Source organism: Cyanistes caeruleus, chromosome 8 (genome assembly GCF_971803275.1).
Source record: "Cyanistes caeruleus chromosome 8, bCyaCae1.hap1.1, whole genome shotgun sequence".
In the NCBI taxonomy this organism is placed as follows: Eukaryota; Metazoa; Chordata; class Aves; order Passeriformes; family Paridae; genus Cyanistes; species Cyanistes caeruleus.
In genome coordinates, this window is record NC_141708.1 from 17888010 (window position 1) to 17915750 (window position 27741).

At 39.7% G+C, this 27741-nt stretch overlaps 2 protein-coding genes across 5 annotated transcripts in view; one reads left to right on the forward strand and one right to left on the reverse strand.

The window, feature by feature from the left end:
• Window positions 1-27741, reverse strand: part of WDFY4 (WDFY family member 4) — a 134562-nt gene that overhangs the window by 30646 nt on the left and 76175 nt on the right. For all 4 annotated transcript variants that reach the window (XM_086900391.1, XM_086900390.1, XM_086900392.1 and 1 more), the window contains 8 exons: window positions 23001-23078; window positions 21866-22069; window positions 20944-20995; window positions 19911-20077; window positions 15626-15774; window positions 14338-14458; window positions 12016-12101; window positions 10585-10647 (listed from right to left, as the gene is read on the reverse strand). In XM_086900391.1, coding sequence (XP_086756517.1) covers window positions 10585-10647; window positions 12016-12101; window positions 14338-14458; window positions 15626-15774; window positions 19911-20077; window positions 20944-20995; window positions 21866-22069; window positions 23001-23078 — 920 coding nt within the window. The remainder of the gene's footprint in view (window positions 1-10584; window positions 10648-12015; window positions 12102-14337; window positions 14459-15625; window positions 15775-19910; window positions 20078-20943; window positions 20996-21865; window positions 22070-23000; window positions 23079-27741) is intronic.
• On the forward strand, window positions 1924-7488 carry LRRC18 (leucine rich repeat containing 18). The gene is made up of 2 exons (XM_023929581.2): window positions 1924-2304; window positions 6582-7488. The coding sequence occupies exon 2, from the start codon at window positions 6612-6614 to the stop codon at window positions 7446-7448; it is 837 nt and encodes a 278-aa protein (XP_023785349.2). The 5' UTR covers window positions 1924-2304; window positions 6582-6611; the 3' UTR covers window positions 7449-7488.

Genomic DNA, 27741 nt, shown 5'->3' on the forward strand with positions numbered 1-27741 from the left:
CTTACTCCCCAGAGATATGAAATTCTCCATTCTCCTCTGATGACTCAGGGTCTCAAAACAAGAATTGCATTACAGGCAGCTCAAGCCTTTTTCCACCTTCTCCTTGATAATCAATTAGCATTTTTCCAGCCAACACCTCCCTAGACAGCACAGCAAAAGCTCAGTGTAGATGAAGGTCAGCTATCCAACTGCAGTGATTTAAAAAATAAATAAATAATCAAAGGCTGATTTGTAAAAGATACTGAAGTGCTTTATAAATATAAGTAACTAAAGTTCCAGAGGGAGTGAAATGATATGAACTCAAGAGAAGTACCTACAGATCTATCTATATCTTAATTTATAAGGTATTTGTTGGGCACCAGCCATGGCAGAATGTAAACATGATGTGTACTAATGATGATTCACCTTTGGCTACTTTATATGTAAGTGATTTATTAATCCCTCTTCCATTAACATCAGACTATGATCTCACCCTCATGATAGCCAATGTGCCATTTGCTAGAGACAGGTGGACCTCAACCCATCTGGAGATTCATTGCAGATGAGATAATCTCAAATGATAAGATTTTGCCCTACTAAAATTAATACTACAATTTCAATAAACTTTTAATAGATTCTTAAATTTCACAGAACTGCTTTAATTTTCCTTTTTGTTTCCTTCTTTCCTCCAGACTACAGTCTAAAAAACTTTGCCAAAGCTCTCCTCAACAAACTTTTCTCTAAGAATCTTTGCAATTACCAAAGATATTGTAAGGAAAATGTCCTTTTTGGTAAGCCACAACTTAGGTCCAAGTCACACTATTAACAGAGGAAAGAAGACTTCAAAAGAAATACCAGCTTTCCTTTGTGAAACAATCAAGTCTCTCAAACTCAGAAAAGTTTTAGGTTAGATTTCTTGATTCTAAATATACAGCATCTTCCTTGTTGGGCTGTACCAGTCTACCTTCTGATTATGCTTAATCTGTGCTAAAGAACCGAGATGTAATTCAAAATAAAAAATAAAAGCCATATTGAAGTAGGGCTCCTTGAGGCAGGGTGCCTTGAATTCACTAGGGGGGGGAGAAAGGAACTTCCCTCATTTATGGAACACTGCTTGCACCAAGTGCATTCACAGTGCTTAAAACAAAGGATAACATCTCCACTGTGGAGAAGCTGCATACTTCAGGTCGTGAAGAAACACATCAAATAAATCCAGTAAATTTGTTTAGGTGAGCAGGGTGAAATCTCCAACCCTGGAATCAGACAAGTACATTAACATGAGCAGCCTCTTTATGACAATAATATCTTGGACCTATTATCAGCAAGAGAAGCCTCAATGTTGCATCTCCTGTGAATAATACCTAAACAAACCACTCAGCTTCTTCTCTTCCATAGTTGGATTTCCTTCTGATATTTTGAAAAAACTGTGATCAGTTACTAAAAGCTTGAGCTTGATAACCTCAGTCATAGAGACAAATTTCAATACATCCACGTGCTCCAGAGGGAAATCATTATATCAAGTCAAGTGCACTTTTGAAAGGTCACTGATAGATAGGTATTGCAGGTAGATGTGACAGATAGATACATATGCACAGATAGATAAATTGCAGCTCATATACCCTCTGTGCACCACTGAATGAGCCTTCCCTCCTGTGTCCACATCTATCCCATCTGGCATGTGCTAAGGATGGTATCACAGACATTTTGAGTTTTAACACACACAGACAAGCATCTCTCGCTCTGCTACAGCCAAGTAAAATGAATGATGACAAAATGGACAGTTAAGGCAATGTTAAAACCTAACAGCATCTAATGAGCTCCAGATGCTTTTTCTTTTGACATAATTTGAAATATAACATTTGCAAGCACTGCATGCCACTCAGTTCTTCTAGTTCAATCTTGCATTCTGGAACCAACCATTATGTCAATGGTCTCCAAGGGTGTAGCACTCCTGTTGCTTAGTAACAGTAACTTGGTAAATTTCATAAGCTGCAGAAGGAGCACTGAAACACAGGACCCTGGAGTTGGGGAAACCCTTTTGCCACTCCTCACTGGCATGCTCACACCAGCCTCTTGAAGAGCTGCCATTTTCCATCAAGGAAGTACGATTCAGAATTCACAGGACTGTGGAAAGGAAACAGTCCTGTGTTTTGTGCTCATGGGTTCCTTTACAGACTGAAAGACTAATTCATTATTCAAAGAAGAGCAGACAGAGGAGAACTGCACGGTAACAGAATGTGAATGCTCAGCCCACACTACTAAGAAAAACCAAGCGGCTTGTGACATCTGCACCTCACCCTCTGAACCTTCTGAGCTACTTAGCTGGTAAGATCATATGCAGGGGGGCAGCCTGGCAGAATTAAGATGAAACAATGTTTTTGCTTATTCTTGGTGGGCCTTGGCTTTGCAAGTGATTTTGCACTGTGTGATAGTACAGCAGCCCTGAAGTCATCTAGAAAAGCAAGAATATTAAGAAAGGAAGCTTTTCTCAAACTTTTTACTCATGGTGGAATTTAGTCTAAACCTGCCTGTCAGCAAGAGACTGCATTTAAGACAGTCAATGAATTAATCTCTTCTGCAACAGATCATATCCAACAAGAAGAAATTATAACAGGCTTGTAAGCAAGGAAGTGGAACTGCTTGGCTCCATGCAAAATCATTTGCTGCACAAATGCTGATTTTAAGCTCTGCATGCAAGTATTTCACTATAGATGAAAGTATCACATATTAAAAAATTCCACGGGTGAATTAGCACACGTCACAGCCTTCCTGCCACCAGAGAGGTGCAGGGAATGTGGAGCTCTTCTGGGCTTGCCAGGCCTGCTCTACAGCATGCAGAATTCCAGGAGGAAAGACAGAGGAAATTTCTCAGAGTAGTTCAGAGATGGGCCCAAGATGGTTCTGTGCAACTTTGGGTGCAGTGAACTAGGAAACACCAACCCTAGAAGAAAATAATAGGAAAAACCATGGAAAAGGAGATCCTGAAGCACCAAGAAGTGCTACAGGCAGATGGCCAGTCCTGCTCCCACCTGGGTCGGGAAAGGAAAAAGAAATGTTCAGGGTCCAAATATGCAGTCTTTTAGGATCAGATCATCTTTTTAGGGCAGGTTTAAGATACAATGGATCATGAATGACCCCTGTGCAACTGCTTAAGCGAAGATAAGGAATAATCCCCAATCCTTCCTTGACTCAGAGAGACGCTGACAGGTTTAGTAGTGATGCTCAGGTCTGTTCCATCCCTGCAGCTCCCAGCAACATTGAGCACCACAGACAGCACGATGTCCTTGACACACATTTTCTATTAATTTCTGTATCAGATCAACATTTAAACTCTGGGCCTGTTAAACACTCCTAAGGCTATGGGCTTTCAGAAACCCATCTAGGCCAAAGACTCTAACAAGTATGGGTAGAAAAGGAAAGGGTTTTCTAGTCAAGATGCATTTCAGTGAGCCCACATCACAGAAACACAGCAACCTCCACCCCAGGAAAAGGTTTGCCAACAACTCAGTGAGTGAACCTGGCAGTGGGGTGCAAGTTTAGAGAAAACAGGTGGAAAGTCTCATCATACTTTCTTAGGTGGTATGGCAGCACATGTACCTCTCCCTCTGCCATTCAAGGAGATGCGCTGTGAGTGTGAGATTATTAGGCATAATTAGCATTTAAGCAAGGAGGACTTCTGTGATTCCTGAATTTTTAATATCAGTGGCTACAGAACTGGGGCCCTCTTACACAGAGCCAAAGACATGGCTAAGTAAGTTCTATTATCCCCAGCTACAGCCCTCTAAAACACTGATAATTAGTGTACAAGCATGCAGAGGCAGGAGAGCTATTCATCCCCTCCAAGTTGTCAAGCACACTAAAATGTTTCTGCAGTGTTCCAGTACTAATTCCTATTTTTGGAATTGCAAATATTTTTCTAAGTTTGAAATGTAGCTCCAACTTTTAACCAGACTAAATAGCACTTAGAGTGAGCACTCCCTAGGGACTTGATCAGTGTATCTGAGGGGTTCACAGTTGGATTTAAAAAAAATTGACTAAAGAAGGCCATGTGAAGAAACTCTTTGGAGTCTGGACATTATGTGGTGTATCATACAAAGAAAAATTGTATTCAGAAAAATCACACTGATCTGTTTGTTTGGACTTCTCAAAAAGCTGAAAGGTCCAGGTTCGAACAGCTTAAAAAGGAAAATTGCGAAATACTCAAACCTCGCAGGCTGAACTGCAGCATTTGTCCTGCCAAGACTCCAGCACTCAACCTTGTACGCCAGGCTCCCTCTAGTGCTGCCAGGCACGCACAGCGCAGAGGGACCCCGGCACCGGGAACCAGTTACCGGGACAATGGCACAACTGAATGACTCTTTGCCTCGATGGTTTTCGTTTTTTTTCAATAGAGAAGGAAACTATTTTGACTTAATGTTTCCCTCTTTGAATGAAAAGTAATAGACAAAATTATAGGAACTGTATACAATGTTTTCTGAGTTTTAAACCTGTTTCAAGAAAGCATTTTAAAAGAAATTATGATTTTGAAATTAGGAAAAAAATACATATTTTTCCTTGAGTCTACCATTAATTTTTTAAGGCATACTTGTTTGAGAAGCTTCACTTATCATAAAGGACTGAACGTCGTGGTCAACTCATCCAACACAAAATTCAAACAAAGAAAAAGTTGTACCCAAAGGTCACCTGGTTCATGTCAATTACAGGAAGCAGAAATTCTCTTTCCATTCTTCCAACACATAAGAAAACTCCCCTATAGATCTTTTTCTGAAGTATGGTGGTCACCCTACCTCTGTGCACCAGAAAGGACTCAGTGTATCCTGCACCAGCAGTAGGGCCCTGGCATTCCCAACACTGCTCAACTTTATCTTCACAAAATTGCCAACAAGAATATTGCATAAAATCGTTAAAATGAGTGAGTCATGATTAGAAAACCCTGCTGTTTTGATCTCCAGGACTTTCTACACACTCCTAGGGAAATTATTTACACTGACATCAACAAAGGTAGAAAGAGTACTTATTTACACTGTAGAGTACTTTGCTTCAGTTACTAGTCAACATATAGTTACCAAGTCTATAGCTACAATAGCATTAACATTGCCCCTTGGTAGTATGGTTCTGTAAGCACTCATGAGAGACAGAAACACGGGAGTGACACACAAACATTTAACTGTGTTTAAATATTTTCATATAAAACAACAAAAACCCTATTTTGGAACACACCCTCAGGGCAAGACCGAATCCACTGCACTGCTTCCAGTATTTTCTGAAGCATCTGCCTCATTATAGAGCTCTTGGGAGAGTGGGTGGTAGCTGGGTTAATGCTTTTGCATTATTTTGGGCTATGGCATGTAATTGAAAAGAAGCTGAAATGCCTTAGTTGTAGCTTGAGCTTCCCCTTCATGTATTCACACATGATTAATGAGTAGCCAAAAAGCCCGAAGGGTTTGTAGTGAAGTCTTTCTAATAGGGACATGTATTGTCGACAAATCCATATTTTGTCCTGAACAATCATTCATCAAAGCTGCAATTTGATTCTTCAAAATTAAATGCCAGAGCACCCAGACCTGAGATTACTCAGCTGTAACCTGTGCTCCTCTCTAAATTCTCACTGGGAAGGATATTGTCATCTATTTCCAGGGAATCAGCCTATTTCCTTTGCCTCTAACCATAATTAGTACGTGCATTTGATGACCTTTGATTAGAAAGTTTGCCAAACCTGAGAGTGAGTGGACTGTACTCTTACAGGCTTTGCTTGCAGGAAGTATGTAACACATGCTGAACATCAGTATGAAACCAAAGTCTGACTACTACACCTACGTGGATTTTTCTGATGGCAGGGCACCTTTGCAGAGGGAGATCCTCTATCCCACAGCATGAAAAAAATAACAAGGTTAAGGTATCCAGAGGAGGAGACACTTAGCAAGGCCTGATTTAACGTGGCATTAAGCAGCACTGATGCCAATTCCTGTTGCAGTTTGCCTTGTCCATGATGCATGAATTACCAATAGTTCTGGCAAGTCTGGGAGCCCACCATGTTCCTGAGTCCTGGTCAAAACAAAATTCTTAATAGTTTCCTTTAAACATTTAGTCTTTCAATAACACCCAGAGTTCAAATCTCAAATCCATTACACAGAACATTTAACCAATCTGTTAGCAAATGCCAGGCCTGTAAAGATACTGTTGATCTGGTAGAATGAGACAATTTTGGATAGCTTCTTTTAATGCAGATTCTAATGAATGGGTTGAGACCCACAATATATTTTTCTCCAGTCCTCAGCTAGCTGATGGGTAATAACATTTGATCTGGTCTCATTACATCCTAAGTTCAAATGACTGTTTAGGAATGAAAGATAGCAAATGTCTCTCACTTGTAATTTCACCCTGTTATGTAATATAGATGTTACATTGCAACAAAATAATATTTTAAATTATTAGAATTTCACCTGGTGAAAATACTTGCAGGACAAATTTTCAGATTTGCAGATGAAAAGTTTTCACCTAAAAAAACCCAATAATCTTCTGAAAAGTCTAGCAGTAATAACTTGTGATTAACAGCCATGGCTTTCAAAGGTTTTATTAGAGTTATCACATTTTATCCACAGAGTCTGGTGTGCCTGTCTGTCAGCAGAGAGATGCCCAAGGGAAAAGGTCCACAAGGGAAAAGGATCACCTTGAAAGTGGCCAAAAATGCAGTCCGAGTACTTTTTAATGGAAGGCGCCGTCTTGAGTTAGGCAAAATGGGCATTGCCACCTTCCCCAAGTGCATTCTGCAGCTGGCTGATGTGGAGGAACTTGATTTGAGCAGAAACTTGTTAAGAAAGATTCCAAACACCATTGAGAAGTTCCAGAATTTGATGTGGCTGGACCTGCACAGTAATCAGATTGATGAGCTGCCCGCAGCAATAGGCACACTTCAGAACCTTACTTTCCTGAATTTATGCAACAACAAGTTGACCACAAAAGGTCTACCACAAGAGTTGACCCTTCTCAGGAACCTGCGTACTCTCAACCTTGGATTGAACTGCCTTGAGACTATTCCCACCACTCTTGGGTCCCTGAGGGAACTTATTGAGCTAGGTCTCTTTGACAACTCCTTGACCATCATCCCAAAGAGTGTGAAAAAGCTCCCCAAGCTTGAGAGACTGAATGTAAAAAGAAACCCTTTACCAGAATTTGCGGAGGAAGAAAAGCCAATTGACACCGTTAAACGCATAGAATCGCTTTACTTAATTGAAAAGAAAGACCTGTGTGACTCCTGCCTAGAGACGTGTCAGGGTGAGAGGGACGAGCTGCACAAGTTAGAGGACATGGCACCCGGCCTCTCGGATAAGCCAAGTTTCCCTTCACTCAGTACACCAAATTCCACTGCAAGGGATAACCAAGAAGAATGGAGAATAAAAGAAGACGACGACGACGACGATGATAATCCTGGAAATATACCGGGGAACTCTGCAGACCATGTTCCATGAAGTCCAGCCCAAGCTAATAAAAAGCTGACCTCCCTCCTCATCCGTCTTCCTGCAGTTCTACTTCTTTAAAGATCAGCTTCATTTTAGAAGCAGATCTCTGTGGTCTCTAAAATGAAAACCAGAACAACTAAACTAGATGTGTATTTAGAAAAGGCTATTTACATATGGACCTGTCCCTACAACATGTTCATGTTTGGGCTTTTTGGGGTCTTTTGTGTGTGCAGTGTCCAGTGAAGGGATCTTTTAAAAAACAGGTTTTTCTAGTAAAGCCATTCCCACCACTAAGCTCCAATTATTATTTCTGTTCATTTTCATAGAGTAAGACACAGTTGAACTAGTCTCAATAAATAGCATTTGGAGGAAAAGGCAAAGACCTGGGAACTTTTTGCTGCTGGTGGTTGCCACCAAGATCTTAGAGTCTCAAATAGGCACTGTCAGTGTAGGAACTGTGAGCCTGTTCCAATTCGGCAAACACAAGTGTTATGCTCAGGAGTAACTAAGCAGTACAAACACAACGCTTAGAGATAGACAACCAATGATCCTGGTTGCCATCAAGGGGCCAGATTCTGCAGGTTCTTTGGGATTTGGAGTGCTATACCTAGGTGCAGCAATCTCCAAGATGCACAACGCAATCAGCACAACTGTCCATACCCATAGTGTTTTGTCAGCCTCTGAGTCTCTCTCCAAGGAAGATGGAGAAGAGGTAGGGAGTCAACTGATCTGAGGGAACCATAGACTTAAGGCTGTCAGAAAAACCTGTTAGGGCAAGCAGAAGTGCTGTTGTACCATGGGAGTTGTTATGTTAGTAAGAGTTATTTCATATAAGGTAATGTTTCAAGTTCTTGCTAATGGCTGGTTAGCTGTTTTACATGTATGGTTATGTTTCCAGTTCTCTTTTATGATTGGACCCCAATATAAATTCCCTATTACATGTGCCCTGTTTCCGGGTCTTCGAGGTTTATTCTTTACTGTGTGTGGTTTCCACCTTTGCTGTTTTGCTTATTGAAGCCTTTTCTTTTTGAATAACCTCATTGTTCCCTCCCCTATTTTATTTTGCCAATAAAAACAATCAAACAATCTGGTCCTGGGGTCATATATGCACAACAGGGTAGGAAAAATATTTCTTTTTAAGGGTCCCAGGCTTATCACTTAAGCAGTGACTAAAGTGATTAAGAGAAGAAAAGTCACTGTCTTCCATGATCCAAGAATTAGGTTCTGAGTTGATGAAGTCAGGTCTGGTATCCCCACAGCACTTTTAGCTTTCTGTTGACATGTACATATGCACATGTGCACCTGAGCACAAACATTCTCTCGCTGAAACCACATCCTCAGGGCAAAGAGTGCTGACATCCTGCAAACAGCAATATACAGGTACAAGCAATGAGCAGATTATAAAAGCACTGAAGCACGACATGGGAAGGACTTGCAGTGGCCATAATAACCTATGGTGACAGCAAACATTTAAGTATATTTGACTGAAGAATAAAGTGCCAGGAGGACTTTATTTTTTAAATGACTACATTAGAGCTTGGAAGTCAGAACTCTAGTGTATTTCCTATGGACTAGGTGCAAAAACTGATAAGGGATTTCCCATAAATTCTATTGCCTCAATGTCATATGATGCACCAAACCATGCGCTATTTTCCCTAACTGTGCAATTATCAATAGTGTGTCTGGGCAAAGAATTTAGTCTGGCCTGCCTCCTTGTCTCAGGTGTGGCAGGGAAAGCTGGAAAACTGTGGAAGTTGGCCATTGTTCCCCTAGATGGGGAAGGAGCCCCCAGTGCTGCTTTTGAAATTTTCTAACTCTGAAAGAGCTCCACAATTCAAACAAGGGAAAAGTAAACTCAAGTCCTTAGTCCCTTAGTTCTAACTGGTAAAGGGAAGCACACCTACTGAGGACTTTTCTCTAACTTTCCACTTTAACACAACTTTTCTGGCTTCAGTACCTAGGCAGTGATTATAATAATGTTACATTTATTTTATTTCAATCCATGTTCTAACATGGTCCAGTCAAAACTATGCCAAAGGCCCTTCATGTTCTCAGAGTAAGTAAGTTGTGTTGCATAGGGGCTTCTCTCAGCCAGTGGAGAAAAGCTGAAGGCAGAGTCTTACTGGGAATCAGGACAAGCTGCTTTAGACCTAAGCATGCAGCCTGTCTCAAATTCTGGGATTAACCATGAGTCAAATCTTTCTTCCAATAACCACCAGCCCAGTTAATGCCTAAGTTTCTTGATATTCTAATGCATCTTCTCTCAAGACATTCACACCTCAAGCGCCCAGCAAGCAGGGGAAAGGAAATCCTAGTGTGAGTTACTGTTTACACAGAACAGATACCACACTCCACAGCCAGCCATCACCTTCTGGCATAGGTTAGGCTCTAGCAGGAGCTGGTTCTGCACTGATGCTTTTAGCCAGCTGATGACTGGAGCTCAGGGGTGAAAATGCTCACTTACTAGATAGGTAATGACCTGCAACGGGTAGACTAAAAATTAAAATAGCTCACACAGGCTACAACAACTCAATGTGCACCTCAGGTCTCAACAGAATTCCAGTCTCAGTAAACATTTCAGAGGACTTCAATTAGGCACTTAGGGCTGTGTTCCCCAGATATCCAAATGGAGAAAAGTCACAGTAACTCATGGCATGCATGAAACATTCTCTCAAGCGCCTTGCAGTGGGAGAAAATGTTTTTCATGCAATGGTAAATCTCAGGGACAAGTTAGAATCTCCATTGTGCAGCTAATACAACATACTAAAACATCCATGTGTACATCACTGTCTACCCTAAGCATGCAATGAAGAGGTAATGCAAAATGCAAAACAATAATGCAAAAGCATTATGGATTAGCTCTGTCCTTACTGTCTCTTCCCACAGTAACCATCTGTGTAGAGATTACCAATAAAGTGATATTAAGGAGGTAAAAAATATTAACCATCCATGCACAGTCAGCTTTTTGACACGCATCTTCATAATGTCAGGAAGTATGCTAGAATTCTCTTTGAAGTTCTGGCAACACCTTTGAATCTTTAAAAGGAAGGATACAAATAGGTATGTTTCTATAGGCTTTTTTTAAGGTGCTACTTATTCACATAATTGCACATATTACAGTTATCCAATGCTTCCTATGTTTTACCTTATATTTAGGGATTCTTCTGTTATCCCCTTTGACTTCAAAGCAGGCTGGAAAGAGCAAAATCTATAGGAGATATGAAAAGTCACATTATAGTGATGCACAGTTATGCAAATGGTTATTAGGACACATTACGTATCTATGTAACTGCTATGTTCTCCCAACTTTCTTCAGGAAGCCACAGTGCTGCCCTGAGACTCTAACCTAGGACAAAGCTGGAAGAAAACAGGCAAAAGCACACATCTAATATTAAGGAGTTGCTATGGGCTGGATAAATGCTGTTTCTTTCCCCAACAGGACTTTGAATTTACATACAGGGTTATGGACTTTATGGTTTAAGGTGCTATAAAACTCACGAAAATAAGAACCCATTGAGACATTTATTTAGCAAGAATGGCAGAAAGAGCACCAAACCTTGTCTCAACCATTCATATTTACATTTGCTGTGAGTTTATGATACCAGATGAACTATACCCTTGAAATATATAGTTTTGGCCAACCTTCAGCTGAGGATCAACCTTGTCTTAACTGCCTCTGAAAGATTCCCCAAGAGATACTTATCAGAACTCAAAGACAGCAAAGACAAGGGCTGACTCTGTGGCAGATCCTGGTGATAAGTAGCCACATTATGCAGCCTGTTTGGAAAGGAAGAACAGATAAATCTGCAGTGACTTTTTAATACAATACTACAATAGGGATTTTTCAGAGATTTCAGGAGCAGAAGGAATTGCTATGATTGTTTAGAAATTAACAGTACCAATGTTCAGTTTGGGCTGCAGAATTTAGTACAGGAAGCAGTAGTACTGAAGTGGATTTTCCTGTGTAAAAGCCAGTGAATGCAGTCCTGATATAATGGCTAGAACTGCAGTACACAAAAACATGCAAGAAAACTAAGTGCAAAGGAATCACTTCATAGTCTTACATTCAAGTTCCTTTAAACAAGATGAGCACATAAGGAGAGTATTTTTTTTAAATGCCCTTTTTAAAGTTAACTCTACAAAGCCAGATAAACAAAAATACATTACTCCTAAAGAATCTAGTGATACTATGTGGGCTGGAAGAAAGCAGGAAGAAACCTTCTTTCACCCAGTACTGTGAGGTGAGGTGGACGTGGCCCTCATCTCAGTGGGAGGAAGGAAAACAGATACAGTCAAAATTTCCTGGGGTGCAGGGGCACAACACACCACTGGGTGCTAGAAAAGCCCTAAACATTAGATTCCTTGATAAGTCAATGGCTATATAATGCTCCAAAGAGTTCACAGGTCAGCACAAGGAAAACTTCACAGCTAAACTGTAACCCATTAAAGCTTAAGGAAAAAATGTAAAATAAAGCTCCTGCAGCCCACCACAAAAACCTGGCACCAGGATAAATAAGGGTGGTATACCAGGAGTATCACCAGGAGCATTCCCATGTTATTGTGTGCTAGTCATTACCTTTTAAATATCTTATTTCGGTCACTGTCATGGAAGACAAGAAATCTGGAGTAACCATTTTTGAAGAATATTTCCAAGGCGATCTCCTGGAAAGGTAAATAATTTACAGGGTGAGGATCTGCAGAGCAAAGCCTAGTGCTGCAAAGTGTCCATCATGGCCTGTCTTCAGGGCTTTAAAAATAACAAACCTTGACGTTTTAGACAAATGTGCAGAACTAAAGCAAAATATGCTGAATATTCTAAATTTCTTCAAGCGTAGGGGTGGTCCTACTCAGTGACTATGAGGTCAAACACTTCTTTGAAGCAAAACCAAACTTCAGATAACAATTTCATTGTGAAATCTCGGTGTGATAAAGAAGAAAGTAGTAGCATTAAGTTCCAACTAGGTGATAAAGACAACACAAAGGGGGGATTATAAATAAGAGTTTCTTTTAGAAAGCAACCATACTGCTTTCTAAATTAAGACAGAGCTCAACAGAACTGCCACATAATTTCTCCTGACTTGAGGCACCAAAGGAGGAAGGGGAGTTTCTGACATTTAAAACAAAAACTTTGAGGAATTAAAGTTGAAAGAAAACTTCACTCCCTTTCCCCTCACCCCAGAATGTCTCCACACATTGTTTTGCTGGGCATTTGAATACAATCCTATTATTTACTTAGTGAGAGGCCCTTTTCCCCCCAAGTCATTCAAGTAAAACTATAAATAACATGTAGTGTCTGGGAACCCAGACATGAGTTTCAGTCAAATGTGGCAGGTGCAATACAAACCTAGAGAAACACTCTGATGGCAGGTGGTCCATACATGATTCACAGAAAAAATATAAAGCAGAAAGGTAGTATGAGAGCAGCTATGACAATAAACAGCTTGCAGCATTTGCTCTGAAGCTCAGCTTTACAAACAAGGTCTGCTCAAGTGTTGCCGTTACAACTGGGCCAATGCTTTGCCCTGTGCATGTGCCTAAGTAGCTGATCTACCTGTCCTGCAGCAAAAGCACAAGGAATCAGCTTTCCTCTTTTTCAAATATTTTTTTCAAAGAAGTTTGTGGCATAGAGTCCCAGCACAAGCCTGATACAGATACCTGAGTTTTTAGTTCATTAGCTGAACAAAACAACCCTGTAATAACAACAAAAAACCATGGAACAATAATAAAAACCACCAAACCACAAAACCCCTCAAACCAACAAGCTCAGTCTTTGCCCCAGGCCCACTCAAGGACTGTTTCTACTCATCTCCATTTTTCACTTTGGATCACACTAAAAAATTCTATTTTGCATGTTTGAAAAAAATCCATGCTTACACAAATGTGAATATATGAGTAGTTGGAAGTCTTCTGCTGGCAACTTTATTGCTATCCCCCAAACAGAAGAGGTGCCAATTCTGCTCAGGCTGATCACCTTAGTAAGCTTACTAAGTTACTCATACACTTACTCAGAACATGACTTACGTTCCTGTACCTGCTTGGTGAGTGACCTAACCATTGCAATATACTGTATACTGAAGTATCACCTACCAAAATTGCCCAGTTTGCATACATAATTAAATATGAAATAAAACAGGGCTAGCTCCTGGATGATTTTGTAATTCCCTGCTTAATCTCAACCTTCCAAAAATGGATTCAAAAATAACAAGTAACTAGTTACAGCTGCTTCAAAACTTCATATTTTGGTCAAATATGTGAATTACTCCTTAGGCTGTACCAAAACCCTCTAAAGCAAGTACAGGGTCTGGTGTTGCAAGAAGCTCTAGTTACAACTCTTCTGTGATTCTCCTCACAGGTTCACCTAAATGAGACAAAATTGAAAGGGTACCAAGGCCCCTGGTGATGAGTAGTTCCTGGGTATTACAGCTACAGGCACAGAATCCTCTTCTTTGGCTTATGGCTCTTTTATTGAACCACATGCACAACTTGAAAGTTATTCCAAGAGGCCCAGGGTTAGTGTGTTAGTAACCCATAGTACACTGATGCCATGACTACTGAAGTCTTTTGGGACCTGAATGTTAAGGGAAGTCAGCCGCTTAGTGGTATCATCCATAAAAATAAAGAACATTAATTTCAAGTCTAATTTTCAAAAACACTGTGTGAGTAATGTTAGCCCAACAATTAATAAGTCAATCACTCTACTCAGGGTGCTTAAATATTGTAGTGAGTATAGAAAGGAGTTTGTATTAGCACAGGCTAATGAAACAATGATGGGACCAAAAGCATCCTGATACTCAAGCAAAAAAATATCAGCAGTCTTACTGAAAACTGAGCAAGTGGTTTTCAGTCTCATGTCATTACTGCTGTTTTCCCTCAAATGACTGAGCATGTTAATTCCTACCTGCAGGAGAAAGCGCATCAGATGAATCTCTTTGATATCGTGATACAAATAACGGGAACACATCTGGTCTCCCACAGCATGATCTTTATGACATAAGTTGAAAAAAAATGGATCACTGATTCTGGAGGAGAAATATAAACAAAAGAAATTAATTTGAAACAAAAAAGACCTGGAGAGCCCTCTTGAATATCGAAGTCCTGCACTAAAGAAAAATAATACCAAGAGGTATTAAGAACAACTGGGGCATACATAAACTGAAAACAAAGCTAAATAAATAAAGCTAAATATAAAAGGCAGATTTTATACTAGTTACCCAAATAAAGAGCATGTGGAGGCTAAGGGCAGGTTTGGAGTTATTTTAATACATGCAAATAGGCAGATAGCAATGTTTTGCACACACTGAAGTATGAGAATCAGCAAGGGAAGAAACTTGTTGAGAGAACCTGAAAGCCCAGGTCAAGGGTAAGCATCATATGGACACACAGCTACTGTAAACAGCAATTACTTGCAATTAATAATTAATTAATTAATTATTATTTTAGTTGTATATACGTACTAGAATTGCAGTCAACAGCCTAGCCCACGGAAAATCCCTTAAGAAATCAACCTAAGCTTTAACCAGATCCAGTCCAATATATCCTTAAGTCACTTGATCAGATTGACTGATATTAGACTTAGTAAGATTCAGACGCAGAGCAGACAGGGAATAAAAATGCTGAGCTACTCACTGTCCCACTGGACTTTGCACATGAACACAAAATATGCACAAAGAGCTTGGTCTAATAGATCAAGAATCATTTTCAATATTGATCACTTTCAATAAATAATGAGTCAAGAGATGATAGCAATGTGCCAAATATTAATTACTATTCTGTCTTGGAGAAACAAACAAAAAACTTATGAGACAACAAAGCTAAGGGCTCTAGCACTAATTGTTCCATATGAATAAAAGATGTGAGTTATTCAGAAAGAAACTTTAACAACACTATAACATAACTCAAAACCAGCAATGTATGTATGAGACTATCCACCACCTCCATCTGTTGAAATGGCTGCTCTCATGGCACCCCCAAAGCCTGTGAACAAGCACCTACGTTAGTTAAACAGTATGTTTAACAAATGGAAAGGATGGCAAATTTCTTGCTGAGATATTCTGCTTGAAATCCCCACAAAATCTGTGCAAATTCAAGATATCCATGTGCCAAAACTGAGGGGAGGGAAAGGGAAAGGTGTGGTATTTTGGGTTTTTTTTGCCAAACTACCACAAAAGGGAAATAGAAAGACTCACCTGGACAAGCAGTGACGAGTACAGTAGACTTCCTCCAGAGGGGATAACACAAAGCACTCGCAGATATAGAAGTGCTCTTTGCCAAAGAGCAGCACCCCTTCCAGTGCTGTATGGCCCTGCACAATTGCCACGGAGCACTTGAAAGACACCTAGAATAGAAGCAAGCCTAGTAAGGCCAGGAGCTGGTAACACAGGAGGACAGAGGCAGCAGGGAGCCAGAGCCAGTGATGCAGAACAGATGTTTGTACCAAAAAACCTGCCATATTGATTGGCAGGTTCACAGGGATGAAGTCACAAAATCACAGTACAGCTGACAGAAGTCCAGTCAGAATATATGAGTCTATCAATCTAACTGTCTTAAAGATTTAGATAAACATTCTAGAATATTTAAAAAAATTTCCCTTGATATCCTAAGACTCAATTTCTTGTTTTCACTTGCAAATAAACTAACTTGGCCCTTAAAATAGAGGAATTTCTAAAACACAATTTAGGAACATGGGGAATTTTTCAACAAAGTATTTTGTTTATCATATATGTCTGTACATAGAAAGTGTTCTTGGGAATTGACCACTTTTGATAAAGGAAAGAAAGTCTTCTTTTCTGGAACATTTTCTATGGCTGACAGATGGTGCAGAAAGTAAAAAAAATAATTTAGAGATTGGAAAATGGTGTGGCCTGCAGAAAACTTTAAAGTTCTGATTTTAAATCAAGCAGTGGTTCATTGCAAAGAGCTTCCCTTACATTTAGAAGCATGGAGTTTCTTATTTTTGTCTGCTCATAAAATATTCTATATATACTCAGATCCAAAAATCTAAGTCCACTGGTTAGTACAGTTAACTGGGAGGATCAAGGTCAACTCAGTGTTGTGCCCATTTTCAACCAGAACTTTCAATCAATACCTTCTCTGTTCCCAGGAAGGGGGCAGTAGCTAATCATCTATTAGCCCAGCCTCAAAAATATTGCTCCCAAAAATCTTAAAACACTAGTACTACCTTACATGCTAAGGAAACTACTCACTGCTGAGCTCCTCTGTGAATTAGCACAATTCTGGATTCACAGAATCCAGAAATGAGTGCAAGATTTTGCAAGCTTAGTCCATCAGAAGCTGCAAGGATCAGAGGGCTACATACAAGGGATTATGTAAATACCTCATTTACATAACAGGAGAACTTTCCTGTTTCAGAAATGTAATGCAATTGTTCTTAAGAGAACGGACTGACAAGTATGAGAAGTATCACAAAATCAATTTTTCTCTTAAGAGATAAGATCACTGAACTTATCTCTACCAAATTTTGTAAGACTGTATTATTTTATGGGGCATGCAAAATTGACCCAGAAATGGCATTGGTTTTACTAGATCATTTAAAGACTATATGATAATATGGAGAGTAAGTATGGTTCTCCTTTGCTCTTTGCCTTTGTTCCTCACCTCACTGTTTCTGGAGTCAAATCTACAGCCTTCCTTGCCATCCCAAACTACACATGGTCTAACTAACATCAGCTGAAACAGACCTGCACAGCTTCACAAGCTTTTACTCTTTGATGTTAAGATAACACAAATATTAAATACATAAGTAAATGAAATAAAATCTTGCTTCCACACTTAAATACTTTACTGAAAAGCAATTATTTTACCAACAAATAGGGTGCTGCATTTTGAAATCCCTTAGCGGACACAAAAGGTTGTTCATTCTGGGTTTAAGGGGGGAAAAAAAAAAGTCCTGGGAGATTTCTGTGGGTAATTTTTCATGAAAATCTCTTCAATCTCTTTCCCCTCTAAATGATTTCTAAGAGGAAGGTAGCATTTTTCCATCACCTCTCCCACAGGAATGCCTGTCTCTGCAGGGATATGCCAAGCACAGAACTCTGAACTGGAGTGCCTGCCATTACGTGGTTAGAGACATGTATGCTTGCACTGAGAATACTGGGGAATTCTGCTCACATTAGCAAACCACATGGTTTCCTGAAGTAATTAAATAGGAAAAAGATTGCTTCTTCCCAAAAGGAAGGTAACTGAATATTGAAAGATCAGGCAGTTGCATGAAGCAGCTCCACAGACACAAAAGTGAAATGCAGGCTTCTAAGAAATCCACCTCAGCAAACCCAGAGATCATGTGTATGGGTATAGGAGGCACATGGATCATGAAAGAGGCCTGCTTATGATCACTAATATGGTATAGCACAAATAAACACTTTGCTATTCTGCCTAAGGCAGAACCAGGGCACGTTAACAGACCTTGTTGAAGAGGAAGAGCACATACATCTCTTTCACAAACTTTAAACTGTAAGCCTAAGTATTCTGTGCCTTCCAAATACAAAAAGTCAATAGTGTCAATACCTTTCTTCAATTTTATTTTATTTCTTCAAATTTTTACTATTATCAAATAGATCTGCATTATTTGAAATACAAGAGCCCCTGAGCTGAGTAAGTTTTTTTTCATTTGAAGAATATGACTTGTATTATTGCTGATGAGTAACAAAGATCTGAGTTGTACTACAGAATCTCCACCAGGACAGTGCTGTACCTTCAAATCTTGTACCTTCAGTCTTGCATTAAAAGACTGAGGAGCTTGAAATTATCATAAATAAAACAAAAACTTTCCTTTTCTGTCAAAACAGATCAAAACCCAGTTCACAGGCTACTAGAATCATTAATCAATGAAGCAAACATGACATAAAATAATTGAATAATTACCTTCTAAGTTATTGCCCAAAGCCCTACATCTTTTGATTGCTCTGTTCATTCATATGTACAAGGGAGCACATTCACTCAAACACACACACGCTGACACACACTGACACACACACACACAGTGGATGACTTCTGAGCACTGCAGGAAATAAAATGGCTCCAGTTGCCTGTTTAAAGTGCAAACAGCTCAGAAGGCAGCCACCGACAAGGCAGGACCGCGGTGCACTAAGTGAGCACAGGACAGCTAATGTCACCCCCTGCTGCATTTGTTAATACTTCTGTCAGCTCGGCAAGGCAGGGACTGCTGCTGGAAAAAAACATGCCTGGCATTTCTGATGGCTTCCTGCAGAGTTACATGGAGAAGAGACAGACAGCCTGAAGGCTCAAAATGAGATCAGTGCGTGGAAATCATGCCTCACATTTTCATGCCTGTCTCCTTCTGCTGGGGAGAGGTATGGGGAGGAAGGGGAAAAAGGGGGAGGGGCAGAGGAATAAATTCTGTTACAAAAACACATTGCACCGAGAACTCTGAGACAAAGTCATATTAGATACCACAATTGTGACCCCTTAGCCACTGGCAAAGCATTAGGCAATCTGATATTGGTAAGAAAATCTGATATCAGGTATTGAGATATTTTAATAAAACAGCTATTTCTACATCTATGTACTATCACAGCACTCTTATGTCTGAGTTTAAATACTGAGTATTTGGCTTCCACTATGGGATGCTAACTCCTGGGCCACTGAGGGAATGATGCCACTGAAAGAGACAGGTACACTGCGAAAGATCAGGGAATGAGGCCAGGTTGTCAATGTCACTGATGCCTCAATTAAATTGACAACATCAAAGCTACCATCTTCCAAAGAGTCACCCTTATTTACTCCACAACTCATCTCTTCCTTCAGTGTTCCTGAACCTTAAGCCTCCTCCTTATTTTGAGAAGAAACCTTGGTGAAGGGCATTCAGTCCAGTACAAGAGCTAAGAAGGAACAGAAATGTTTTGAATAGAGAACACATGATGGAAGCATCAAAGAGGAAGCATGGAAAGTTTCCATGGTCTTAGAGGGAAGAATTTGTCCAGTACTCATGGGGAGATAGACAGACAGACATGTGAAAAGAGAAAGGAAACATTTTCTGGTATTTTTCAGGAAGACATCACTGTAAACATCACTGAACTAGCAACCTATCCAAAACTGGCATACTCTTCCAGAGGTTATAAATAAATTTGATTTAGGCATTGCTCTGAGCTTGAGTAAAGGTTGTAGAGCAGCACAGAAATTCTCAGAGTCTCAGAATTTGCCATATCTTAGGCAAATTCAGACAATAGTATCTCATACGAAAGTATCTTGCTTGCCATGCCCAAATTTTTTTCTCTTACTTCAAGGAATTAATGTTAATTGCTCTTTAAGAAAAGTTTGTACAGGAGTTCATACAGCAACTGGAAAACTGTATTTCCTCTGAGGAAAAAGAGTAATGATGTGTGCTGTAGCCTGAATCCACCTGAACCCAGAACTGAAAGGAACAGATAGGCCTCCATATCACCCTCTAAAATGCCATGTTCCCAGAGAAAAATTTCTAGCTCATTTTCCTACCTTTTCACTCTCTGCAAACTCCTGCAATATAATTTGTCTCTCCACACACAGTTCCAAGAAGTCTTCTGAATGGAAACTTTCATGTAGAGCTGGGAAGAATGTTAGCTGGTCACAATCCAGTCCCTTCTGATCCATGTCCCTCTCTGCTCCATTTAACATCAGCTCTCCTACATCAGTATAAAAGAGATTGCGGTTTTAGTGGCAGCCGGATGACACCAAAAGCATTTGCAATTTAGTCTTTCACTCAATCTATTCTACCTTGGGAAATAGAATTATTTATCTGCAAAAAACAGGCAAGAGAATTAAAATCTGTGACTGCTGAAGAAGGATGCTTATTTCAGGGAACCAAAGACAGATACATGCAGTCAGTCCTAATTCAAACAAAATCCTTATAATCACAGATTAGAAAATCAGGAAAAAATTTAAATGGTAGTCTTTTAGGGACATGGACTGAACAGGATCTTCAGAAAACACAAAGACAACCCACTTGTATCTCACCCAAGCCATGTCCCAAGTTCTGAAAACTCATGAAATGCACGCAGACAGAAAAGGCCCAATCAGCCTTCTTATTAAGGCAAACTGTAACTGTTTCATGCAGAAACTACAGAGTGCTTCCATCTTATTTGAAATTTAAAACAATGAGCTCCACTCGTGAGTTTGCTAGGCCCTTTCACAGTAAAAAGCATGTAATATTGCACATTTCCAAAAGCAATTCTTCTAAGTTTAAGCAATTGGGAGCTTTCTAGGTGCCCACAAGTGCCCAAAGCTTACACTTCAAAATAGCTTTTCTGCTTTAGATCTTTCAGGTGGCAACAAGAGAACAGCAAATTCTGAAGACAGTTGATATATCACCTATGAAGTTTCATCAGTTTTGCCACAGATGTTACAGCGACATTTTAGCCCAGAGCACCAACAGTAAGGTTTTCTTTTTGCTGGATTAAATTGTGACCTAGAATTCCATACCCTAATTCCAATTATCTTTGTCTGTTTATGTTCACTGTCTTGATGAAGCAATGTAGTCCTAAAAGGTTACCTGGATTCATTTCAGTGGGGGATGTTGTTTCCTTTCTGTTTCCTAGAAGAACCTGAAAAGAGATCAGGTGTGACTGGAGTGGAACACGCAGATAGGTAAGCGTAACTCAGAACCTTGTTGGCAGAGAAAAACACAGATTTAGAACTATGTTGCAAATAAATGCCTTGGAAATTCAAATAAATATCACTGGAAAGGAACCCAAAGGAACAAATGTCATCAATTAAGAATTGTTATCTTTCCAAACAAGATTGTGCATGAGGACAGTTATATTATGAAAGTCATACTATTCAGTATACAGAAAAACTGCCAGAATCCAAGCAGCACAAAAGATGCCTTATATATGGACACCTTATATTAAAATGCTTCAGCCTTTCATTGATAGGATTTGGTATTTTGACATTAGAGAAACAGACAGTAGTAAATACCCCACATTTACAGTTCAATCTTAGCTTAAACCACCTTATTTCCCTTTTGGCCATTCACCACTTTTAGTAGCACTAGTAAGCATATGAATAACAGGACAGTGTAGCCTTCTATCTGGACTCTGCTGCATACATTGGGAAGCACTATATCATGGAGATACTACTAGCAGAAAAGTACAGACAGTTTATACTGTCACCTGTCTGGGGAGATTTTGTACAAGAAAAGAGGAAAAAAAAATCATTCTGTTGCTGTTCAATATTTGCAGCCCTTCTTATCCCCCAAAACCAGACCCCTTCAGTGGGTTCTCTGCACATGGAACAGCATATTCAGGAGTCAGGTGATGAGAACCAGAGGAAAGAGATGCACATAGTTGTCAAAGGTTGGACTCCATGCTTTGGAAGGGCTTTTCTAACCTCAATGTTTCTCTCATTCTATAAAGTCACCAGCAACTGTCACAGACATGGTGCACCTCCTGCTAAAGCTTTCTAAAGCGTTCTACCTCACTCCTCATTCGCATCGTTGCCACGTGGGTGTTCACATGTTGAATCCTCCTCCTCATTCGTGAGGGCCCCTCGTAACAATCAAGAATCCATCGTGGCTCTAATGATCGTGAAGCATCTCTCCATGGGCCCCCTCTGTAGAAAAGTTGCTCCTCAAGTATCATCCAGTCCTTGGCTGCTTTGCTGTAAGCACACTGCTGCATCTGCGGGACAGAACCACTTTGTGTCAATTTTTGGACACTTCCCTCCTCTCAGCCATCAGTGGCACCACCTCAGTGATTCAGAGGGATCTACCCAATTCACCAGATGGGACCACTGCAGAGACAGTGCTGCAGAACTAACAAACACAAGCCCAACTGACCACTGGAAGTGTGCTGCAGGAGACGTTAGTAGTGATAAAATAATGATAGTCTGAATAGACAATACAGTGACAAGAAAAGACTGTCACAAACTTGAAAACATTAAATTTCCAGCTCAAAAGCAGTGAGCCAGGAGAACTGCATCACAGAGGATTTTATTCACTCTATTATTTTTCTGGTAAACATGTGTGACAAATGGCAACAACTGGGTTCACTGAAAACAGTCTGAATGATTCAGTTGTAAGTGTACTATGCTCCCTTTGAGCAAGCCATAAACTTAGTTCTTTCTATTTAGGCTGTGTGCAAGGAGTTAGGAAGCACTAACATATCAGTTTAAAGGAGAGAAGAGGTGAGCATTTCTAAGAGGCAAAACTTTGTTGGTCCCTGATAGCCAAACCTGAAACAGAAACATACCTGTGATGTTTTACTGTCTACGAGCTTGAGATCTATTTAAAAAATTTTACTGGCTACTAAAGGAAAAAAAAAATGAAAGGTCAAAGTTCTCACTTTCATTTCTGCCATTGGAAGAGTTGAATAATTAAATTAAAAAAAGTTAAAAAAAAGGTCCTGAAAATGAAGTGGGGAGTCTGATTGCTGAGTGATGCAGTATCACACTTCAGCAGTAATGTCAGGAGAGAAGTGTTAACTCATCAACTCTCATCAATTCTTTAGGCACAATATTGATCTCACTTCTACAATTCTCAGTTTCTCAGGGCAAGTCCAAGAGTAACCTTTCAACAACAGAAAGCTGTTGCCCAATACTCCTGTCCTTTACCTGTACATGGTCCTTGTACAGAGAAGCATACAGCTCCTGCCCAACTCTTCGGTACTGTTCCATACATGACACAAATCCCTAGAAGACACATCAGAACACATCATGGCACGGTGCTGCAGATGTAAATCCTGTGAGGGGCAGAAGCAGGCATTAGTTGTTCTTTTACAAGAACAGTTAAGGAATATGGCCTGTGTCTGCAAGTTTGGTGGCTCTGCAGGCAGTGTAGAAATGCCTGAGAGCATCTCAATCTCCTGAGAGCAAGTTGCACACTTACACCTGGAATATAAACATAGACATCGTCTTAACAAGGGTCATTAGTGGAGCCACTCAGAACTTTCTCAGAAAGAGACAGAAAACACCAAATAGAATTTAAGACTATTCTTTCTGCAGCTGAATTAGTACTGCAAATAGCACAAATGACAATCATTTGTTGTAGAGACCCCAACTGAGGTAAGGATCTATAGTGAGATTATACAGGAGAGGTGAGTGCCCCCAGTGTCATATGAAGAGTGTCACATCCAGCTGAACTTCCCTGACAAATGTGAGGTTGTTGTGAGTCACAGCAAGAGGCTAAACTGACTGTGAAATTCCCAGCCTCGTACTACCTAAAGCCATGGATCAGGTAGGTAACTTTTAAATGCAGGGACTCTGTGCCACACTGGCAGTGATCCCTCACAGCAAACTGTCTGGCTGTTGCTTGCGCTGGGCTCTAATTAAGTTAACATACAAGGTCTGGGTGTTGTGCTGATTACTGCTGGCTGCCGGCCAGGTCTGTAACCCTGCCGCGAAGTCACATTTATTGGTGTTTCCCTGCAGGAAGCTCCTGTTTTACACTGATGAACGTCATTATATTTTTGTTTGTTTAAAGCATCATTAAACCTGTAATCACAGTTGTGGCCTCACAAAACTATTCCATAATTCATATAAAACTCCCATAAAAGCTGACCTAGAAAGCAACAGCATCTCTGTGCTCTTAAACCAGTCCTGGTATAGGAGAAAAGCTGAGATCCTGGCTCTATGTGGATTGGAGCAAAACCATTCAGAGTAGAAAATCAATTCCTCCATTTTAGATATTCACAGACTATTCAAGCCAAGTCAGTGCAGCTGTTTCAAAGTTGCTCAGAGTCTCTATTTCATTCATGGTCATCAGTGAGATCCCTAAGGTCAAAGTCCACATCACAAAGATTCTCGCTGACCCAGTTCCTAGCCCTTGAAACATATGAAGGATCCTAAGAAGGAAAACTTCTGCTAGCCACATCTGGTCATCTGAAGACTAACCACTTTGGCTTCCAAATGAGCTATAGTTAGCCAGCTTCAACCAGATGAACTATTGATCTCACAGGAAAACCATCTGGTTGCAAAGTGTAATGAACAGTTAACAAAATTGGAGATGACTGTGATCAGGAAAAAAAAAAAAAAGAAAAAAGGCACAAATGCTAAACAAACACACAAAAACAAAACCTGAAAAAGATAACCAATAAACATGGAGAATATAGACCAGGCTATTATTTACTAAGTGTTCAGTCAAAACAATTATACTGTAATGCCTAGTGAATAACTAAAAATTTACTCAAACAAGTTTCTAACAAATAAACAGATTCCATTAAAAATTGTAGGTGCTTATCCTTTAAAAGAGCAGCTCTTTATGGAGTAGATTAAACACAGCAGTGCCACAATAAAATCTATTTTAAGAATATACCAGCTTTGATAATTGTTAATGTAGTATAACGTAAGGTTTGAGTTTCATTTGCAGAAAAGCAGTAAATATAAGAACTGTAACACACATTTTTTGGGAAGAGCACACTAAAGGGCCATATTGATCAATCCTTTCCTAAAAATCTGAGTAGGAAACCATGCTTTAAGTCTTTTTTGTATAGATTTCTCTACTTTGCAGCCTTAAGCAATCACATTGTAAGTAAAATCAGATCATTTTGTTGCCACATATTCCCCAGCCAATATTTAGAGCTTGAAAAGGTGATAGAATTCACAAGTTATCTTCCTATTAAAAAACCAAAACAAATCACAGACTCAAAAACTATTTATTTTCTTGCTGCATGGAGTCCTCAAATAGGAGTGAAAATGATTAGCACTGAGGAAACTCAGGGTGTGAATTTTCTGTAAATTCTTTCAAGCAAAACAATTGAGAGGCTCTTTTTAATGAGAAACAGTTGAAACGAAAAAAAGATTGAGTTGTGGTTTATAAGTTAACAAAACTCTACTGAGCTTTGGAATGCTTTATGCCTGATTTTATTTTATTTTTTTTTAATATATATAGATCAGTTAACACTCCTGCACCTCATAAATATTCAGGCTTGCCATAATATGCTCATATTGCATGATACAGACACCACACATAGCACAGTTCTTTCCTAAAGAAACATTATGTCACTGGGACTCTGCACTTGGAGGCTTTCTTGGTATGTGTTGTGTTACAGAATACACATAAACACAAAAATATGTGCCAAAACTCTTAATAAATGAAAATAAACATCAAGACAAATTAATTTTGGACTTGTAAGAGACACAAAGATAGCCCAAATGTTTGAATCCCTCGCTGTGCCAAGGGAATTATCCCATGGATGATAGTGACAATTCACATGTACTTATTTTGAAGCATGTGTTTTCAGTCATCTGTTGGTAAGGACTAGAACTAGTGATTTTAGTCTACTACTTTAGCTCTTCTGAGTAAAATAAATACCGTAAGTACATAAACATATATAGTAAGAGCATTAATGGACCATCACAACCATAACCCTTGTGCAATACTTTTGACCAGTACATCTTAGAGATCTTTATGAAAGAAAGCAAAGTCTTTAGTTTACAGATGGGAAAACTGAGTTTCTGGAACATCACAGAATCCAGGAATGGTTTGGGTTGGAAAGGACCTTAAAGATCACCCAGTTCCAACCCTCTGCCATGGGCAGGAATATCTTCCACTAGACCAGGATACTCAGAGCCCCATCCAGACTGGTCTTGAACAGCTCCAGGGATGGAGAGTCCATAACCTCCTGTCATTAGGAGGGAAAGGACATATGATGGGGAAAACCCAGCCTGAATTAATTTGAAACAGCCTGATAAGGCCACAAAGAAGATGCATATGGTGAGAGCATGCAGTAGTGGCAGGGGGAACCCTTTTGATGAACCAGTTTGTAAGTCTCTTCTACATTTATGTTCCCAGTGGTAGAGAGTACTCTAACATAGCTGATGTACCAGATATTAGATCTCATATCCCAGGAAGAGTTCATGTACTTAATTCCTCTAACTTGGGCTTTCACACTTCTACAAGGAAGGCTTTTTAACCTAATTATGACTATTTAAGCAATCACTAGGTTTTCAGAAAGTATTTCATAGGCATAAAAGACCAGAACAGCATGTAGTGAGCTCTTAAGGATGCCAGAACCTACATGTAAATAGCATATGTGACAGTAGCAAAGAGCTTGTGTATGGAAGAAACAGATCTGATGACTCTGATTCAAAAAATCATCCCTATGTTTAGGGAAGTGCTTAGGCATGCATTTCACAACTTTTATGTAGAGGTTGTCTGCTAGTGAAGGGGGAAGCCTTGCCTTTAAACCAAGCATTAAAGATATCAACTCACAGATAATATATATGCAGCACTTGAACATAAAAAGTGACAATTAAAAATAAGTAAAATCTCTAGGGATCATAACTCAGAAAGAAGAAAATAGGAAATCAGCATCATTAGAATGAGAAAAAAATTACATTATACCAATGTGATAAACTTCACATCTTGACTCAAACAAAGGAGAAAAGGAGATTAAATAGAACACTAAGGAAATGCCATTTTATAAAGAGCAAATTGATCCAATTTTTTTAGTATGTATTTCCCAGCAGCTCAACATTAAATGGCATCCACTTGTGGTGCAGCATTGCCCTTCTCCACAGCCCCATATGCCACCTCGGTCTGCAGGACTGCATGTCCTAATCAGTGTGGATGAGGATGTGACCTAGTCAAGAAGGAGAGAGTTTCTCACAAAATCAAATTATCTTTTCAGGCATCATCTAGAGCCAATAATTTTTTCATAGCACATTCCTGAACTGTGTATGACTTACACAGGCACAGAGCCAGATTGTCAGTAAAGTTTTGAGCCTAAACTCTTTGGAGATATGAAAACTATCTTCTTGTATTCATGACAGTTCTCATGCTCCTTTTTCACACATCTACCCAGAATGTGCCATTAAAGCTCAATACTTCTGGTCCTTTCTTGCTAAATAAATCAATCAATCAATCCATTCCTCATCGTGCTTGCTACAGAAGACACGATTACAGCTACCATCGCAGCTTTACAGAGAAGCATCTGAGTGCTACAGTAAACTACTAGAGCTGGATGAAGTCTCCAATGCACCAGCCCTGTTCTATTCAGTCAAAGTGTGTAACATCTCCAAATCTGCTCCTGCTATTAAATCTGACACAGTGACCAGGTACACTGCTACCCTGTGCAAACAATAAGCTACCCATCTTGAGAGCAGATTACTTTTCAAGTAAGTGACTATGCACTAGGCAGAAAGTACCTTCATTTCATAAGAGGAAAAATAATTCCATTACTCCCCAGGTAACAATCATCAAGCTAAGGCAGACAGTGTTTTCCTTAGCAGATTGAAGAGCTGTTTATCCTGGTCCTTCACATACACTCTCCACACTGAGGGTTGTTTGCAGGCTCTTTTGAATCACAAAAATGTTATTGCCATGTGGATTTTATTGTTGCTTTGCCAAAATTCA

What these genes read in the sequence shown, in the direction of transcription:
- LRRC18 (XM_023929581.2), top strand. Translation starts at nt 6,612, where the DNA reads ATGCCCAAGGGAAAAGGTCCACAAGGGAAAAGGATCACCTTGAAAGTG.